The 19,981-nt window shown below is 47.2% G+C and overlaps 1 protein-coding gene across 2 annotated transcripts in view; it reads left to right on the top strand.

Annotated features, from left to right (window-relative positions):
- Positions 1–19,981, top strand: part of PRSS55 (serine protease 55) — a 58,507-nt gene that overhangs the window by 26,244 nt on the left and 12,282 nt on the right. Inside the window, exons 5-7 of one of the 2 annotated variants that reach the window (XM_029202639.1) lie at positions 15,741–15,930; positions 17,623–17,873; positions 19,298–19,440. In XM_029202639.1, coding sequence (XP_029058472.1) covers positions 15,741–15,930; positions 17,623–17,873; positions 19,298–19,440 — 584 coding nt within the window. Of the gene's footprint in view, positions 1–15,740; positions 15,931–17,254; positions 17,874–19,297; positions 19,441–19,981 lie in introns of those variants that run through there. The other variant, XM_029202638.1, reaches the window with a different exon arrangement.

Here is a 19,981-nt window from a genome sequence, read left to right as displayed (position 1 = left end):
CCGACATTCCCCCGTACCCAGACTCTTGACCCCGGGCAGATTCGGTCCTGGCCACCATCTTCTCCTGTCTTGGCTTCAGTTCAGTATCTCTTTTTAGGACCTTGGCGATGGCCTTCTTACTATCATCCTGGGCTCTGGTACCTCACCGTCTTCTTGCTCCAACTTGTACCCTGCACGCGGCTGTCTCAGTTCTCTTTCCAGCACCTCAACACCCTGGGATGGCCCCTTCCAATGACCCTAAACAGAGCAAAGTCCCAATCCTCGGCATGGCACGTGGACCCTCAGTGATCTGGCGTGATCCACCTACGTTTCCGGCCTCACTTCTCGCTACTCCCCAATGCCTTGGCTGTGCTGTGAGTCAGCCTTAATTATTTTCACATCTGGGGCCACAATGACCTTCTTCTTTGCCTTCCTGCCTTTGCAGTTCTTTTCTCTTTGCCTTAGATACGTCCTTTATCCACCTGGGAAACTATGTAGCCTTCAGCAGTTATTTTCTGCTCTGTGGTTCCAAAGCACCTTGAAAATGCTTCAATAGGGCACTCACCACATTGTGTTAATTACCTGTTGACATGTCTCCCCGACGGGACTATAAATATGCGGTGGATATAAGCCATATCTCGCATCTTTGCATTGCTAATATTTAACACAGTCTTTGAACGGGTTCAGAATTCAGTAGATGTTTGTTGAATAAATGAGTGAACAAAAATGCTCTACATTTCCTAAATGTTTTGAGCACTTTATAATTTCAGCTTATACAACCTTTTGGAGGAATTCTGTACAAGGGTTCACTACCCATGATTTTGTTTAGTATTTTCTGTTATCTATGTCAATCTTAGCTTTTTAGATCTTCAAGTTGTGCTCTGGACATCTGGTTTAGGGAATCGAATCAGAAAGTCTAAGTTTGGTAGCCGTGAACCTTGGAAACATCCTGTACTCTCTCTCTTGAACTGGTTAAACCTGGAGTAGTGGTGAAGATCTATCAATTATTCATTCATTCCTTCACTTAAGAAATATTTATTGAAAAGCAACTAGATATATGTATGACCTTAGTAGCAAATTTGGGCTTCAAACCCAGGTCTACTCATTCCTAGTTCAATGCTAGTCCTTCCACATAGACTATCCATCAAATCTAGCCCAGCCTCTTCTTCAAGGAGCTGACAGACCTGGTCATTACAACAGTAACAGCTAACACTTTCTGTGGACTAGACACTGTTCTAAGTTCTTTATATTATACATATTAACTCCTTTAATTCTCACTCGTGAGTTGGGTTCTATATATTATTATCTTCATTTCACAGAAGAAGTAACTGAGGCACAGAGAGGTAAAGTAACTTTCTCACAGCCACACAGCTAGTAAGTGCTAGAACCAGGAATTGAAGCCAGGCATTCTAGAATCACTGAAAATTGGCCTTCAGTACACAGTTCTGGCCACTGTAGCACTTGGGATTCTTGTTTCAGGGTTGCTTCTCAGGACACAGCCCTTTGTACTGAAAGATGCAACCTCTCTATTCTAACATACACTTTATATATCTTCCTTACACCAGACTCCATGAGAACTCATTGTTACTTTTCTGCCCTACGAGCATAAAACCCTAGGAGACTTTGCCATCAAGGATTTCCATTGGCTGTGCATTGTTCATGCTGCGTCAGCCTGAAACCCACCCCCAATTGTTTTCAGGCCCTGGAATGCATCTCTATTCCACTTCCCTTATGCAAATGCTCATTTATCATAGCTCCACCACCATTCTGCTGGATTACTAGGCCTCTTTGTTAATATATTTAGCTATTTTCAATAAAACTCAGTAGTTTCAAATAAAGTTGGGTTTGTGGTTTGAGTTTTAAGATGTAATATTCCTGTGGCTTTGTTGGAACTGTAAAATAATTTGGAGGAAAAATGGCTTATAAATACGTTCATGCATACTCACACAATACACTCGTGCAGCAAACTGAGGATATTCAGACTATGGCCTTATAATTTTATCAGAATGAAAGAAGATACTGAGAAATAATATACACAGCCTATTCTAGAGTTCCTCCCAGTGCAGAATACTGTAAACAAAGTGAAAAAAAATCCATAGAATCCCACTGCTATCCACAGATCAGAGGGCCAGAGCCTGTGCCCCAGGCAGGAGAAGGGAAGGACAGGGAGTTGCTTCTTTGGAGCTACCTGACCTCTCCTGGAACAGTCTGGAGATGACAACCAACCATGTGATACTTCCTTCACCCACCTTTGACATGGCTTTTTTTTTTTTTTTGGCCTCGCCGTGTGGCATGTGGGTTCTTAGTTCCCCGACCAGGGATTGAACCCAAGCCTCCTGCAGTGGAAGCGTGGAGTCTTAACCACTGGGCCACCAGGGAAGTCCCTGGCATGTCTTCTTAATGGTCAGCGGCAACTAAACTTCACAGCAGATACTAGAGCTATCTTTGCAGAGAAAAAATACATTCCAACTCAGGAAGTAAGAAAGGCGTTGAGTTCCAAGATTACCACAAAGAGGAAAGAACTTCCTGAAATCCAGGGATACCCCTACACATGAAAAGATTTTATTCGAGCTGTTGGAACTTCACCCCCTGCCCTGGCCCCCTTCAGAGGGAAAGCATCCAATAAAATATCTCCAGATCTAGACTGGTCGTGATCCCAAGTCCCTCACCACTCTCCTCAGGCAGACTGAACAGATATTATAAATTATCAATATCCAGCCCTCTGGGTAAAGAGAAAACATTATGAAAAGGCTTATATAAAAAGGGAAAGGCAGCAATGAGTTTCTATCTATACAGTATAAGGTGGAAGGCAGGTCTGCTGCAACTGGCCACAAGTTAAAAGCAAAACAGCAAAAATATATAAACACCATGTAAAAGAGCTTCCCTGGTGGCGCAGTGGTTAAGAATCTGCCTGCCAATGCAGGGGACACGGGTTCCAGCCCTGGTCTGGGAGGATCCCACATGCCGCCAAGCAGCTGGGCCCGTGCGCCACAACTACTGAGCCTGCGCTCTAGAGTCCGCGAGCCACAACTACTGAAGCCCGCGCGCCTGGAGCCCATGCTCCACAACAAGAGAAGCCACCGCAGTGAGAGGCCCACGCACCGCAGGGAAGAGTGGCCCCCGCTCGCTGCAGCTGGAGAAATCCTGTGCACAGCAACAAAGACCTAACGCATCCATAAATAAATAAATAAATTTTTTAAAACCATGCAAAAATATTACAAAAAGAGAGAAACAGAATGTGCAAAATACACATGAATAATATATTTGTTTAGCTATTACCAGGAGGGAAGAAACAGGTTAGAGGTATATCATGCAAGGACATTAAAGAAAACGTGGAACACTATGAAATAAGAGAAAAGGATGAAGTAAAAAGGAACTAGCAGAGACAAAGAAAAAATAAAGACACATAATAGCATTGAAAAATTAAAACCAGTTAGATGGACTAGGAAATTTGGACCAACTTTCTTGCTGAGGATAAATAAAAGTGTTAAAATATCCCTTGCTTGAAAGCACTAGACAGCAAAGTTAGTGAAGAGTTATGGGCCAGTATTTAGGAAGAGAAACAAATTTGTGGGCACAATTTGTGGAGAGTCATCTGACAAGCTGGGCGGTACTTCTGACAGCCTTGCAGAGTGAGGAGGGGGACCCCAGGACCCATCAATGGCGAGGGACCTCATGAATTCGTGGCTTTAGTTAGGAGTTTAATGGTCTGCACCCTAGAAATAAGGGTGCATCAGAAGTAAACCAGGCTGCAAGTAAGTGTATATGTGGAATAATAACCACAAATTTCATCCCTCAAGAGCTGCTATAACATACTAGGCAATGCTATATGGTGCAGAAGCTTCACATACATGACACATGACAATTTGAGTATCATGGATGTGAGGGACAGAGGTGAAGAGGAGAACATTTTTGGAGTGTATTTTTAACTGTTAACATAATTACATGGATAATAAGTAACAGAGGTAATCTTTGTCAACTTCCCCAAAACACACACACACACACACACACACACGCACACAAAACCGGAGAGAGAAAGGGAAAAGAAATGTGGAGGAGATGCCACAAATAGTGTGATGTTGGATTCAAACTTCAATGTATCAGTAATAAATTGAATCGAATTAAACATATTTAAAAAACAGAACTATATTCTTTGCCTTTTGTTATTGTTTTTGGCTTGAAATCTATTTTTTTCTGATATGAGTACCCTCACTTTCCTTTTGTTTCCACTTGCATGAAATATCCTTTTCTGTCTCTTCACTTTCAGCCTTTGAGCCAAAGTGAGTCTCCTATAGGCGGCACATAGTTGGATCTCGGTTTTTTTTCATTCATCCCACTACTCTGTGATTTTTGATTGGTGAATTCAATCCATTTATATTTGGAGTGTTTATTGATATGTACGGACTGACTCCTGTCATTGTTTGCCTTCTGGTTATTTTGTGTCTTCATTCTTTTTCCCTCGTTTCTATCTACCTTTGTAAAGTGGTAGTTTTCCACTGATTACGTGTGATTTGCTCAGTCTCCCCTTTTTTTATGCTTTGGGATTCTACTTTTGGGACTTCTGCTTTGTGATTACCATGTGGCTTACATAAAACATCTCTCAGATAAAACAGTCCTTCTTATGCTGAGAGCTCCTAATCTTATTTGCCTATAAAGTTTCCACTCTTTTACTCCTTGACTTTTATATTTTTGATGTCACAATTTACCTTTTTTTGTCCTGTGAATCCGTTGAGAAATGTTAGTACCTATAGTTATGTTTAATGCTCTTCTCCTTTAGCCTTTATACTATAAGTGGTTAACAACCATTCTAATATAGAGTTAGAGTTTTCTAATTCAGACTGTTTTTCACCTTAGCTAGAGTATTGTGTACTTTCGTTTACTTTTATGTCACTAGGTAGCATCTTTTTATTTCAGTACGAAGAACTTTTAGCCTTTCTTGCAAGGTGGGTCTAATGGTGGTGAACTCCCTTAGCTTTTGTTTTTCTGGGAAAACCTTTATTTCGCCTTCATATCTAAAGGATAACTGTGGCAGATAAAGTATTCTTTGCTAGCATATTTTATCTTACGACACTTTGACTATGTCACTTCACTCTCTCCTGGCCTGTAGAGTTTCTTCTGAGAAATCCACTGATAACCTAATGGGGGTTCTTTACAGTTACTTTCTTTAAAAAAAAAAAATGGTTAATCTTGAACTCTACCTTATGTTGTATACAAAATTTGAAACCAAACGAATTGTAAATCTAAATGTAAAAGATGAAAATAAAACTTTTTGGAAATAACATACGATAATATCAACTTGGGATGGGGAAATGTAAAATTAAGAAGCAACATCATAAACATTTAGGAATAATAACGGCTAACAAATTTTTGGTATTTACAGTGTCTGGCACTGTTCTCTGAACTTTGTACATATTTAACCCTCACAGTAACCCTAATATGGCCATTTTACAGATGGGGAAACGGAAATGCAGAGATATTTAGAAACTCCTTCTAAGGTCCCATAGCAAGTACTTGGAGGAAAAGTAATTAGAAAGCAGACAGTCTAATTTCAGAGCTTACACTCTGCTACAGGTCTGATTATGTTTATAATTTTGGAATGAAGAGGTCCTTCTAAGACATCAAATAAAAGCCAAGAACCATAAGTAGAAATATTGCTGAATTTCTAACATAAATTTAAGATTTGTTTACTCCAAAATAGAATTGGAAGAGTATTAAAGAATTAGGAGAAAAGATTTTGTAGCACACGTAAGAGACAAAGGGCTAATACCATTAAAATCAAAAAAGTTCTGCCAATCGACTTACGATACCCACTCAAATAGAAATGATGGGAAAACTATACAAACAGGTCATTCTCAAAAGGATAACTAGAAAATGTTACTTATTTATAAGGCTGGGAGTTAGGGTAAAGGGTAGCCTTGTGGGCAGATACATTTCAGAAATACCGGATTAAATAAAATTAAACCACTTTCTCACTGTGAGATTTCTCGGAACCTTTAACATGTGGATATCCACCGTGACTCCAAGGAAAAGTACTGAAAGGAGCATTTCCAAATTTTGTCTAATCTTAGAGCTTTTTTGCTATGCAGTTTCTAACAGAACGTGCTTTGGAAACTGCTGTGTTAACTCGTTTGCTCCCCACAATAGCCCTTTAAACTTTTCCCAGTTTATGAGATTACATAATCTAATAAGGTGCTCTAAATTAGTAAGGCCCTTATTCTACCACAACTCTGCTGCTTCTCGCAGAGTACTGAGCCCAGAAAGATCCTTAATGTGTTTACAAGGAGGGCAGTGGAGACTGGAGAAGCAAAAGCACTTGCTAATTGTTGCTCCAAGTCCCCTGTTCTTGCAGAACTCTGGGTCCAGACACTGGGGGATCATTTTAACTGGTATGTTCACTGAGCCCAAGACATCTTCTTCGTTTAATCAACTCTACTCTCCTCATTTCCTGAGCCATTTGCTCTGACTTAGCACCCCCTTGGGCCTCTAAATCAACTCTATAGGAGCCAGGTAAGAGGCTGCAGGCTTCTCCCCATCCTCCACTCTGGCTTAGACTGGCACAGACCTGGAGCTTCCTGGGCACGTCCCCTGAGTGCCGTGAGCAGTGGAATCAGAAGCGGCAGCATTTTCTTTTCATTCCAGTCCAGAATTTCCCAGCCTGGGCCTCTGGCCAAAGCTGACAAAATGCCAGCTGCAGCTGCTTCCGTGGGGGCATCGCAAATGCATGGCAGAGCTGGTCCTGGGTGATAGCACAGTAAGCCCCGGGTTAGAGAGGAAGCAGGGGACACAGGGCAGCCTGGCTCAGCGGCGTCCGCACAGCCCGACCCTCCCCTGTCTGCATTGTCTCTGCAGCGGAGACTAAAGGGGCACCATATCAGGCACCCTTGTCTGTACCCACCCCTCCCAGCATAACTCTAAACCTCTTAGAGACCCATGTGCTCTAGTGCCTGCTTGGGCGTTAAAGAGCTTTGGGTCTTTTGGTGAGTTTTCCTATTCTCTGGAACCAGATCTCAAAGCCTGCGATGACTTGTTAGGTCAACCTCCAGCCCCTCTCTCCTCCCCCAGACGTCAGGGGGTGGGGCTGAAAGTTCCAACCCTCTCATCACCGGTTGGTTCCCCTGGCAACCAGCCCCCATCCTTGGGGCTTTGCAAAAGTCACCTCGTGAACACAAACTCAGGTGGGATCGAAAGGGGCTTGTTATGAACAACAAAAGGCACGCCTTTCACCTTTATCACTTCCGTGGTGAGCGCTGGGCGGCGGGGATGCGTGGGCACGCCGTTGTACCAGGCGTCTGCCTCCCTGAGTGACTTGCCCTGGTTTGTAAGATAGAGTCAGATTTCCACGGTCGCTGTTCCGCAAACGGCTGTAAATGGAGAAACGATGAAGTTCCGGGTGGGCCGTGAAGGTAATGAGCTTCCGTCTTGCCTCACTCTGGCTTTTAAACTCCACTGAGTGGTGATGATTTGTCCTGCCCAGATGGAAAAGCCCCTGGGACACCCTCGGATTATCCTTAGATAATAGACCTACAGTCACTTGAGTCCCAAACCAGGTTTCAGTTAACATCCAAGCCCTCATCACCCTCCAGGGGGCGCTGAATCTGACTCTAAATCAAACCTCCTCCGGGCCTGGGTCGGGTTAGGGCCTGGGTCTTCTCTCACCTTTGGCTCTGCTCACCCCCCCACCCCTGCTCAAGCTGCTCTTTTGATCCAGCCAGGGTTCAAAGTCAGGGGAAGGTGTGTAACAGGGAAGAGCGAAATCGGACTACATGTTGGATCTGTTTCTTTTACTTTAACCTTTGCTTTCCACTGCTTTTGTTCACTAAAAGGATACTGTCTATACATAACGGCCAGCCTCAGGGAACCCTGCCCCTCTGCCTGAATGTTAAACCAAAGTGCCTTTGTTCAGGGAAACACCCGGACCCTGTCCACCTGTGGATGGCTGCAAGAAAGAAGAAATTAACACATCCCCAGGCTTCCCTGGTGGCGCAGTGGTTAAGAATCCGCTTGCCAGCAAAGGAAACCATAAACAAGATGAAAAGACAACACTCAGAATGGGAGAAAATATTTTCAAATGAAGCGACTGACAAAGGATTAATCTCCAGAATTTACAAGCAGCTCATGCAGCTCAATATCAAAAAAACAAACAACCCAATCCCAAAATGGGCGGAAGACCTAAATAGACATTTCTCCAAAGAAGATATACAGATTGCCAACAAACACATGAAAGGATGCTCAACATCACTAATCATTAGAGAAATGCAAATCAAAACTACAATAAGGTATCACCTCACATCGGTCAGAATGGCCATCATCAAAAAATCTACAAACAATAAATGCTATAGAGGGTGTGGAGAAAAGAGAACCCTCTTGCACTGTTGGTGGGAATGTAAACTGATACAGCCACTCTGGAGAACAATATAGAGGTGCCTTAAAAAACTAAAAATAGAACTACCATACGACCCAGCAATCCCACTACTGGGCATATACCCTGAAAAAACCATAATTCAAAAAGAGTCACGTAGCACAATGTTCATTGCAGCTCTGTTTACAATAGCCAGGACATGGAAGCAACCTAAGTGTCCATCGACAGATGAATGGATAAAGAAGATGTGGCACATATATACAATGGAATATTACTCAGCCATAAAAAGAAATGAAATTGAATTATTTGTATTGAGGTGGATGGCCTAGAGTCTGTCATACAGAGTGAAGTAAGTCAGAAAAACAAATACCCTATGCTAACACATATATATGGAATCTAAAAAAAAAAATGATTATGAAGAACCTATGGGCAGGGCAGGAATAAAGACGCAGACGTAGAGAATGGACTTGAGGACACGGGGAGGGGGAAGGGTAAGCTGGGACGAAGTGAGAGAGCAGCATGGACATATATACACTACCAAATGTAAAATAGATAGCTAGTGGGAAGCAGCCGCATAGCACAGGGAGATCAGCTCAGTGCTTTGTGACCGCCTGGAGGGGTGGGATAGGAGGGTGGGAGGGAGACAAAAGAGGGAAGAGATATGAGGATATATGTATAACTGATTCACTTTGTTATAAAGCAGAAACTAACACATGATTGTAAAGCAATTATACTCCAATAAAGATGTTTAAAAAAAAAAAAAAAGCCGCCTGCCAATGCAGGGGACACGGGTTCAAGCCCTGGCCCGGGAAGATCCCACATGCCGCGGAGCAACTAAGCCCATGCACTACAACTACTGAACCTGCGCTCTAGAGCCCGCGAGAGCCACAGCTGCTGAAGACCGTGCACCTAGAGCTCGTGCTCCGCAACAAGAGAAGCCACGGCAATGAGAGGCCCACGCACCGCAACGAAGAGTAGCGCCCGCTCGTCATAACTAGAGAACGCCCGCTCACAGCCAAAGAATAAAATAAACAAATAAATAAATATTTTTTAATTTAAAAATTAAAAAAATAACACATCCCCTCCCCGAGGCTGGCCATTCCAGGAAATATTTGCAAAACTTATGGACTTTTTACCTTACTTCCTCATCTCCTCCCCCTCTCTGTGCTGTAAAAGAACTGGTATCCAAACCCTGATAAGACAGTTTTTCGGACACTAGTCTGCCATCTTCTCGGTCCGCCGGCTTTCGGAATAAAGTCGTCTTCCTTGCCTCGACACCTCGTCTCCAATTTATTGGCCATTCGTGCAGTGAGTAGAGCGAGCTTGGACTCCGTAACAGGTGCAGGGAAAGGGGAGCTAGCCCAGACATCAGCTTTCTGCCCTCGGGGCCTGGGAGGCATTTCCAGCGGACTCTTTGCGCGGTGTTTTCAGGGGCTCTGCCTGCTGGCCCCTGTCTCCTGCACTCCCCAGGCCTGTCGGCACACATCCCCAGCCTCTTTCTTCCGAGGCCTCTCTGCCCCCTGCAGGACGCCCCATGGGGGGGATCCTCAGGACCCCCCGCAGCACTCTGTCCCCTGTGCAGCCCAAATGCACAAACTCTGGGGGTTCAGGGCAGCCTCTCCACAGCAGCACGCTTCCCAGAACCTAATTAGATGGCCGGCCATTCTCTTGCCTCCAGATTTCCTAGGTTGAGTCAGACTCCAGTCCCCAGCTTCCCAGGGATCCCAGGAAGCCCTCTACCTTTGGCCTGAGTGACATTTCTCCAGGTGCTCCAGAAGGACCTGTCCTGGTATAATCTGGAAGCAGCTGTTAAAGTGCTGAGACCTGGCTCCCTGCCTTCCCCCATCCACTGGATCAGAGTCTGAAGGGTGAAGTCTGGAAATCAACACTGGGGTCGCCAGCTAAAATACAGGATGCCAGGTACACTTGAATTTCAGGTAAACAATGAAATTTTTCTTAGTATAAGAATGTCTCAGATATTGCGTGGGGTACATGTGTACTAAAAATATTTGTTCTTTTTTGTTTGTTTGTTTGTTTTGCGTTACGCGGGCCTCTCACTGTTGTGGCCTCTCCCATTGCGGAGCACAGGCTCCGGACGCGCAGGCTCAGCGGCCATGGCTCACGGGACCAGCCGCTCCGCGGCATGTGGGATCTTCCCGGACCAGGGCATGAGCCCGTGTCCACTGCATCGGCAGGCGGACTCTCAACCACTGCGCCATTAGGGAAGCCCAAAATATTGGTTCTTTATCTGAAATTCAAAATCAGTTGGGCAACCTGTATTTTTTTAACTCTTTTAAAAAATATTTATTTATTACTTATTTGGTTGCACTGGGTCTTAGTTGCAGCAGGTAGGCTCCTTATTTGTGGTACATGGGCTCCTTAGTTGCGGCATGCATGTAGGATCGAGTTCCCTGACCAGCGATCGAACCCGGGCTCCTGGCATTGGGAGCTCGGAGTCTTAACCGCTGCACCATCAGGGAGGTCCCAGGCGACCTGTATTTTTATTTGCTAAATCTGGCAACCTGAATCTGTACCAAACAAGCTCCCTGGGCTGCACACCAAAGTTAGAGCTCTGCCGGCCAGGACTGTGGAAAATAAGGTCACCTCGATAAAGCCACCCTGGGAAACTCTGGAGCGTCAGGCAGGCAGTGTCCCTGTGCAACCTATGTCACCATGTACCTGCTTTCCTCTTTGGATTTCTATAGATTCCTTACATTCCTAAAGTTTCTCTCCATACTCGGGCCATGTTTACCCAATTCTAGGGGGAGCCATTCCCATTGGAGTCTACAGGAATGGCGGCCTCTGGGGCTGTGCGCGGTGGCTCTGGCCCCGCTGGTCAGTCCCTCCACCAGATCAGACATGGTGTGATCCACTGTTATTGTGAAGAAGCTTGGCCAAAAAATGTGGGGCAGCGAATGAGTGCTTTGCAATAGACAGGGCTCACGTCATGTCAATAGGAAGGACACAGACCCAGAAGGAACGCATCTTCCTAGAGATGAGCTGTGATTCTGTCCAGATACTTTCATAGAAAATGGGCAGCAGTTTAGGGTGGATGTGCCCGTCAATCATCCTCTATTCTCCCAATCAGACATGGGGCCCAGGCTTCCCCTCCCCTCCACACCCCACCCCCAGAAGCCGAGCAAAGAAAGCCGCCAGGGGGGCTTCCCTGGTGGCGCAATGGTTGAGAGTCCGCCTGCCGATGCAGGGGACACGGATTCGTGCCCCGGTCCGGGAAGATCCCACATGCCGCGGAGCGGCTGGGCCCGTGAGCCATGGCCGCTGAGCCTGCGCGTCCGGAGCCTGTGCTCCGCAACGGGAGAGGCCACAACAGTGAGAGGCCCGCGTACTGCAAAAAAAAAAAAAAAGAAAGAAAGCCGCCAGCATTCAGGGTGTGGGTAACATGTCCAAGGGAGGGAGAGCGCTGAGTCCAAAGGAAGAGCAGAGGGAAAACTCAGAGCTTCCTGGGGCAAGACCGGGGCCAGGTGATGCAGTGTGCTTTGGGACATTCCCCTATGCCAGTAAAGAAAGGCTTAGGCCTTGATCAAGGCCAAGGCCCACGAGGTATTATTCAGAACAGGTGAGGAAAGCTGCACACCAGGCCTCGGCCCACCACTCAGGGTGAACACCTGGATGCTGCTTTTTCCCAATCTCGGAGAAAGAGTCAGTCACACGTCCTGGAATTTCCCCTCCCAGAAGGTAGCTGCAGCCACAGCCTTGGTGTAGTAGAGAGGGCCCACCACCCAAATCATATGGTCTTGTCTTGAGCTTCACAACAACTTTACTGTGAGCATTATTTTTCCTTTTCTGCAGAGGAGAAAACCGAGGACGTGAGGCTGGGCAGAGTAGACAAAGCAAGTTGAGAAAATGCCCAGTGGTCACTTTGGGAGCTGAATTAGCACGATTCACTTCTAACCATTGGGCCTGGCCAGTGGCCAGGAAGGCGTTACTAAGGATGCTTGGGTAGAGTCCACCCAAGTCTGTGCACTAGAAGTGTCCAAAAAAACCCCCCAACTTAAGGTCCAGATCCCATGGCTAAGCCGCTGACATAAGGGGAAGACTTGGGCTGGGCGCTTCCATCTCTGAGTCTGATCTTTCCATCTTTAGAAATGGACAGGGGCCTATCTGGAGATTTGGGGGCCACGTGGAATAAACCCATAAAGGGTGGGAGCAGGGATTGTTGCCTGCTGAGCTGAGTATGGGGGGAGGCCAGGGCCTCTGAACCCAGCCTTCAGGTCCGTGCCTGCGGCCCGGATCAGAGGCCTGAGCAGAGAACCTGGCACCTGGCCCGATGGCCGTTCAGGCTGCGCAGGCCTCCGGGCCTCCTGGACCACCTCCCCGTTCCCAAGGATCCCAGCCGGCAGCCCCTCGCGCAGGCCTTCTGCGCACATTCACGGGGAACCCCTGACAGAACAGGCCCTGTGGAAGAGGAGGCATCTGAGCCTTAAGAAGCACGGGGTGTGAGGGGGCCACAGCAAGTTGCCCACTGAGGACTCGTGAAGGGCAGGCCGTGCCCAGGTCAGGATGGGAAGCTCAGCCAAGGAGGCATCAAGGATGAGCCCCATCTCAGGAACAGAGCGGCCAGAAGAGAAGCCTGCATGACAGTCTGCGTTCTCAGACCCGCAGCCCATTGTGACATCACCGGCAGGGCTGGCTGTAAGGGGGAGGCCCCGTCAGAGTCATTCCCCTCTGCCCCGGCTTCCGTCACCTCCCAGGCCAGCAGCCATGCCCAGGGCCATGCTCCTGTGGTCCCTTTTGCTGCACATGCTCCAGGCCAGGGACGCACATCTGGGTAAGTGGGCACCTGCCCGGGCCCGAGCGGCTCTCCAGGCGGGGCTGGGCGCAACCCTGGCCCTGCTCTCTCCCTTCCATCCCGCCAGGGCTGAGCCTGAGGGGCCGAGGGACAGAGGCCTGGACGATCCCACAAATCAGCTAATGGGCCACTAAGAGGCCGGTTCACGGGAGCAGTGGCTTCCTGTTCTCCCTACACCCTTCCTGGAAACCACTTCCCTTGCTCCTTCTCCTGCCCCAGCCCCAAGTTCAACCTGTCTGACCTTAAGTTTTGGGTTTGAAACCCGAGACCTTATCCTTGAATGAACAGTGGACCTCTGAGAAGCACGGGCCCAGAATGAGCTGAGCATCGGTCCTGGAACTCAGGTGCTGAGCAGATGCCCAGGACACCCACGTGCATGAGAGGTGGGGTGGAGGTGGGCCGGTGGGGTCTGCTGTGCTCCACGGGCAGCTCCTCGCAGCTCCTGATAGGTTGTTTCTCTCTCTGGGGGGGCGGGGGGGGCAGGTGGCTGAAGTGGAAAGGAAGCTGTTATGGGTCAGGTACTTTCCCCCGTTAGATGCCCACACTACCCCAGTGGGCTCTCCACTGTTAGCCCCACATGTGTGGGTAAGGAGCTCCGAGCCTCAGGGAGGTTGAGGATTGGTCCAGAGCCTCGCAGCAGGGAAATGGGAGAGCCGGGAGTGGCCCCAGTGTGACTCCAGGGCCTGCATTTCCCTCCCTGCCCTCGGCCTCACGGAAAGAACACAGCCCATGTCCCCGGCTTCCCTCATTCCAGCCCGGGCTTGGCTGCACGGAGTGAATGGGGGCTGGTGCGTGGTGTGGGCAGAGAATCGGCAAAGCTGGCCTCTCTGCAAGCAGGTCCAAGTGCCCCCGATGGCTCGCATCTCTGCTTACCGTTTTGGCACTGCCTCCGTCACTGCTTAGGGCTTTGTGTTCCAGCGTTAGTCTATATGTCTGCACGGTTCCACGCTGGTGATGTAGGTTGTTCTCAAGACCAAGGAAAGGGGGCCCTTGGTGCAAGGTGACGTGAGAAATTCTGACAGCTAACGTGGCTTGAGGGTTTACTCTGTGTTGGGCACTTCAACACCCGTTATCTGTTCTGTACATTTGTGCATCTGTTCTGTAGCGTAAGTATTATCTTCTGCCTATTTGGGGAATAAAGAAAGGGATGATAAACAAGAATAAGTCGTTTACCCTAAATCATTCATCAGATAAGCAACAGAGCCAGGATTCAGACTCAGGCTTTGGGACTCCAGAGCATATAATGGTGCCCAGACACATGGTAAGACTATATGTGTTTGGTAAATAAAGGAGGAAGTGCAGACCCAAAAGTCCTGGAAAGAGCCTCTATATGTTACTGACAGCTGAAGGCTATTGACACATATTGATACATTTTCACTCCATTTTTTTTTTAACTAAAAATAACCACCACTGGGTTCCTCCAACACATACTACAAAGTCCTCAAAACCTCTGTTGAATGGGTATTTGGAAAAGTAGCCTCTAGAAAGAGAGGGGAGGGGGTCTTGGGCTCTGTAGAATCAAGCTCATTCTTTGTTCCAGAACAAGACCACATTCGAGTCAGAAAATACTAACAGTGTCTCCTCCTCCTCCGGGTGAGGGGTTGGATCTGGACTCGCTCCAGAAGGCAGGTTTCTCTTCCAAACAGGCAGCTGCAGCCTTTGTTCTCAGCCTTCCAGGAAACAGAGCCGCTCTGCCTGGAACAGAATGTTCTAACCTAGAATAGCTTGGCGCTTCCTGTAGGTTCAGGCCCTCTCTAGGTCACCCTTCTGGTTTCCTGTATGTATTAGTTTCCTCTTGCTGCTGTAACAAACTACCACAAACTTAGTGGCTTAAACAACACAAACTTCTTATCTTACAGTTCTGTAGGACAGAACTCCCACATGGATCTCCCTGGGCTAAGATCAGGGTGTCAGCAGGACTGCGTTCCTATTGGAAGCTCTAGGGAAGAGTCTGTTAACTTGCCTTTTCCAGCTTCTAGAGATCATCCATATACCTTGGCTTGTGGCCCCTTCCTCCATCTTCAAAGCCAGCAATATTGCACCTCTCAGTGCCTTTCTTCTGCAGTCACATCTCTCTTCTTCTGCTTCCCTCTACCACTTTTAAGGACCCATGTGATTACATTGGGTCCACTCAGGTCATCCAGGACAATCTCCCCATTTTAAGGTCAGCTGATTAGCAACCTTAATTCCATCTGCAATGTCCCCTTTGCCTTATAAGGTAACATATTCACGAATTCCAGGGCATGGTCCATTAGGACGTGGACATTTTTTGGCAACAGAGGCATTATTCTGCCAGTCACTCCAGGTTGGCCCTGGCCAAGTATTTTCCTCTGATTTTTCTCAGATGAGGGCAGAAACAAGCTCGGCAAAGTGACTTACCTGTCTGGAAAGGAGACAGAGCCGACACTTCCAAACACGTTCCAACAGATGTGAAGCATCTGTTGGCTTACTCGTGTTTCTAAGGGTACTTTAGTGGGCCAGCCTCAGTTTCCCCATCTCTAGAATGGGTACAATGATAGCTACTTATGGGTCTTCTATGGATATTGACTAAGTGTTGCATCGTTTCCCTTCCTTTCTCTTCCATTCTACCAGAATGCGGTGAAAGACCCATTTTTGAGAGAGGAGCTCAGTATTCCAGAATCATAGGAGGGATGGAGGCTGAGGTGGGTGAGTTTCCATGGCAGGTGAGTATTCAAGCAAGAAATGAACATTTCTGTGGTGGCACCATCATCAACGAGTGGTGGATTGTCTCGGCGGCTCACTGCTTTCACTCCGAGATCTCGTAAGTACCGGGTCCATCCCCTTGCTTCTGACAATGTGCTCCCCTCCCCGGGGAAGCCCCACACGCCCTAGGGAGGAAGAGGCTGTGAACCCAAGGCCGGATCCACTGTGCCTTCTTTGTTGTCACCCAGAACCAGTAACTGCGGCTTCCCTGAGGTCACAAACTGTCCTCTCCAGGGACATCTGTCTTGGTGGAGCCAAAGGGCTTGGTCTGTCTCCCTCTGCCAGGACATTCAAGTCCTTCTAGGAGGAAATCCTCCTAATTCTGGAGGTCTGGGTTCCTGGGCCATCCGACAACCTACTTCCCTCCTCCTTGTAGAGTTTTCTCTGCACTCCAGGAGACTGGTGGAAAACAGAGCATTTACCGATTCTTCATCATGGGCCGGCGACCTGCTAAGAAACTCCGTGCATTAACTTGTTTAATCACACAAACAACCCTGAGGCGGGTAGAATGAATAATCCTCTTTTAACTCATTCCAACCTACAGAAACCCTGAGGCAGGTAAAATGAACATCCTTATTTTATAGAGAAGGAAACTGAGGTCCAATAAGGTTAGCTGACTCACCCGAGGTACACACCTAGTAGACAGAAACAGGATTTAAATCCGGTTCCAGCACTTGTGCTTTTCCGCTCCACCACCTCGAGAAAGTTTGAAGATACACAGAAAGAAGAACTTTAAAGGGTTCAAAAACCTGGGGAAAGTTTCACCCTGGGGTAACCAAGGAAACTTGTTGCATCTACTCCCATGGGATACTTTAGGACTGGCTGTTGGAACGTTCCTGGCCATTCTGCCTGGAGGGAGATTCCTGAATTATTACTGAAGATTCTTTCTGCTTCATCAACGGCAGGTCTGGATTAAATTCTGTTCCTGATTCTTGCATAGGTCTTCAGGTGCATATGTGCAAGAGTTTATTCCTAGGAGAGAAGATATAGAATCATAGGACTTGTGCATCTTCAAGTTTATTAGAAAATCCAAGTGATTTTCCAAAGTGGTTGCACCCATTTAAATTTCCTCCAGCGGTGTGTAAGTGTTAAAATCATCACCAATACTTGCTACTTTTTCAGAATTTTTAATTTTTGCTTTTCTGGTGAAAAGCATGAAATACTATTATAATTGTAGTCTTAATTTGCATTTTTCTTACTACTGCTAAGTTGATATTTGCAAGTTTATTGGTATATTTTCTCTTTTGTATAGTCTTTTTGAGCTTTGACAATTTTTTTTTTAATTTGTAGACTCTCTTTATACATTCTGAATGTTAAACTTTAGTCAGTTGTGTATGTTGCAAACAAAAAAATTCTGTTCCTCAATCTCTAAATTGCTGGTAGACAAATTGATGTGATAATCCCTTCCTATCTGAGGGCTAGTTTGATCTGTGCCAAGTGGTCTTTTATGGGCTCTTTGGGGGCCCAAAGCTAAGTCCTTTCTTTGCCCTGTGAGGCAGGAGTATCTCATTCACATCTCTGGGATGATTCTGGAGCAGCCATGGAGCTATGGTCGGCCACAGTGGCTGTTTCACCCTCCTTCTCTACCTTTTTCAAATGCTCACATCTTCTGAGCAACAGCCCCAGTAGGACAAATGCAAAAGGCCCCTACAGCTATGTGGGATTTAGGGTTTTCAGGCACAGCAGATTCTGTGCACCTTGTGACTTTCCTTCCCCTCCTATTTCTCCGTCTCTGGTTCTCCGCCACCAGGCCAACAGAACTGAGAGTCGTGCTGGGAACGAATAGCTTAAGCAGCCCATCCCTGGAAATAAAGGGGGTCACAAGCATAATTCTGCACAAGGACTTTCAAAATCTCAACATGGACAATGATATCTCCCTGCTGCTGTTGGACACACCCATCACATTCAGTGAACTGAAAGAACCCATCTGCATGCCCACAGAGCCCGGCCTCTCCAGGTGGCACAAATGCTGGGTGGCAGGATGGGGGCAGACCCAAACTGGTAAGTAACGGCTCAGCATCTCTTGGGAGCGCCTGGGGGAAGAGCCACATCACGGGCGTCTGAGGATGGGCCAGTAAACCTAAAGGAGAGGGGAGAGGGTGAAAGGGGAGAGGGCTGAGGAAGGAGGGAGGAGAGAGGGGCTTGCGTTGGAGCAAATCCCTGAGCACCAGGAATGCACAGAGGCCTGATCTCAGCCTCTTCCAAGTGCAAAGGAAACATCCCCCAAGGCCCCGAGCTGAGATGCCAGGTGTGGGCCATCCCTGGGTGTGGTCCTGTCCCGCCATCACATGGCAGTCTCGTTTGTTTCATTGAATATAAACCCTCCAGTTGGCCAGGGGCTCTCTGCTCTGCTCTCTCACATCTCCCTGATTCACGCATTGATGTTTCCCACCTGGTTCCTACAGGCATTCAAGACGCCTGCCCTGGCCTAGACTTTAGATGGTCCTGGAGTGTTGCCCAGCCATTCTTAGAAATGAATCTGTTGCTGTTACTTGTTGTTACATTGTTACTTGGCCAAAATAAGAGGAACCTGACCAGGGTAATAAAGGGATTATGAAAGCCCTGCTGGACTGTTCCCAAAGAAAACTCAACAAAATTGGTAGGGGAGGGACGGGAATAGCACAGCGCTAGCTCAGGCCTGAACAAGACTCCAGGTCCTTAGGGATGCTTTGCAATGACCTGGCGTCTAAGAGATGGTAGGTATTTCAGGAGTTTGGTAACTAGAGGGCAACTGGTGTAACACTGATTCAGGGCTCTGGGCACGACTCAGAATTTAGAAGTGAGGAGAGGCAGATGGGTGCCTGCACGATTAAGAACACTCAGTGTGGAGAAGTCTTTTGAAATCTCCATGTGGTAGGAGTTAATGAGATGGAGAGAAGTCCAAACAAATTCCTGGAAGCTGGCAGTCCAGGAAGAGCCTTGACAAACCCCCTGTAAAAACTCTCAACCAACCTAGCTTTGTCTGGGGGACCTGAAAGCTTTTTTCACCGGGAGTGCAAACCCAGTTTCAGCGGCCCTGTGTCAGAGGTGTCACACTCACATAACAGAAAGTAACGAGAGGCAAATATGCTGAAGAGGCAGGATTATGCTGAGAATCGATCGAAAGCCAGTTCTAAGAAGTCAAGTCTGTAGCGCTGTTGGAGCCAAGATGGAAGTCTTCTTGGAGGCAGGAATATGATTTTGAATGGGAGGGATAATTCAAGTAGGTGGGGACTTGTTTGGAAGAGCCTGGGGTGGTGGAGTGAGTAAATTGCGAGGGATTACTGGAAGGACATGGAGAGTGAGGGTCTGTGAAAATGTGAAAAAAAAGGTGGATGTGTGGCTGGCGGGACACTGGGCAGGTTGGTCTAGGGCACGTCAGCTGCATTATAGGCACTGGGGCTCCTGTCCAGTGACTTTTCTAAAGGGCCTTCTCTATGGGTCAGGTCTCAGACAGCCTATGGAAACAGAGCTGTTGAAAGTGCCCATGACCATCGTGGATCGGGAGAAGTGTCTAAAGGAATTTCCAAGACTTACCAAAAATATGCTGTGTGCCGGATACGAGAATGAGACCTACGATGCTTGCCAGGTAACTTGCATGTATCCCCTCCATCCCCTCGGGCTGCCAGTGTAAAGGCATCCTCTCTCCATGGGGAATAGACAATAAGAGTTTGGAAAATGTGTGGGAATCAGGCTTAGATATGGGAATGGGGACATGGATTCAGGAATACTTACTGTCAGGTCCTTGGACTATCAGAGCTTGCCTGGAAGTCAGTATGCAGCAACCCTGCATAAATATTTCTGGTCTTCTCCAGGTAGGCCCCCAAGACGTTTTGCATTTCTGAGACTTCTTTAAGAAACAAAAAGCCAAGGAAGATTTGAGATCCCTACAAGGAATTATTTTACTTTATTAATTTTAGCTACCTTTGTTGAGTGCACTAAACTCTGGGATTCAACAATTGATGAGACATGGTTTCTTGCCTAAAGGATCCCACAGTCTCCTGGGCAGGCAGTTGGGTAAACAATCATAGTGTATTGGATCATGCCTGTGAGTTTCGCTGAAGGAAAGTCTGGTGGCTTAGCTTCTCTTTACTGAAATTAACACAAAAATTTAAAAAGAAAAGCACTTT

The sequence above is a fragment of the Monodon monoceros genome, unplaced genomic scaffold (assembly GCF_005190385.1).
Source record: "Monodon monoceros isolate NGI ecotype Baffin Bay Population unplaced genomic scaffold, NGI_Narwhal_1 Super_Scaffold_5, whole genome shotgun sequence".
NCBI classification, from domain to species: Eukaryota; Metazoa; Chordata; class Mammalia; order Artiodactyla; family Monodontidae; genus Monodon; species Monodon monoceros.
This window is presented reverse-complemented; position numbering and strand designations above follow the sequence as displayed.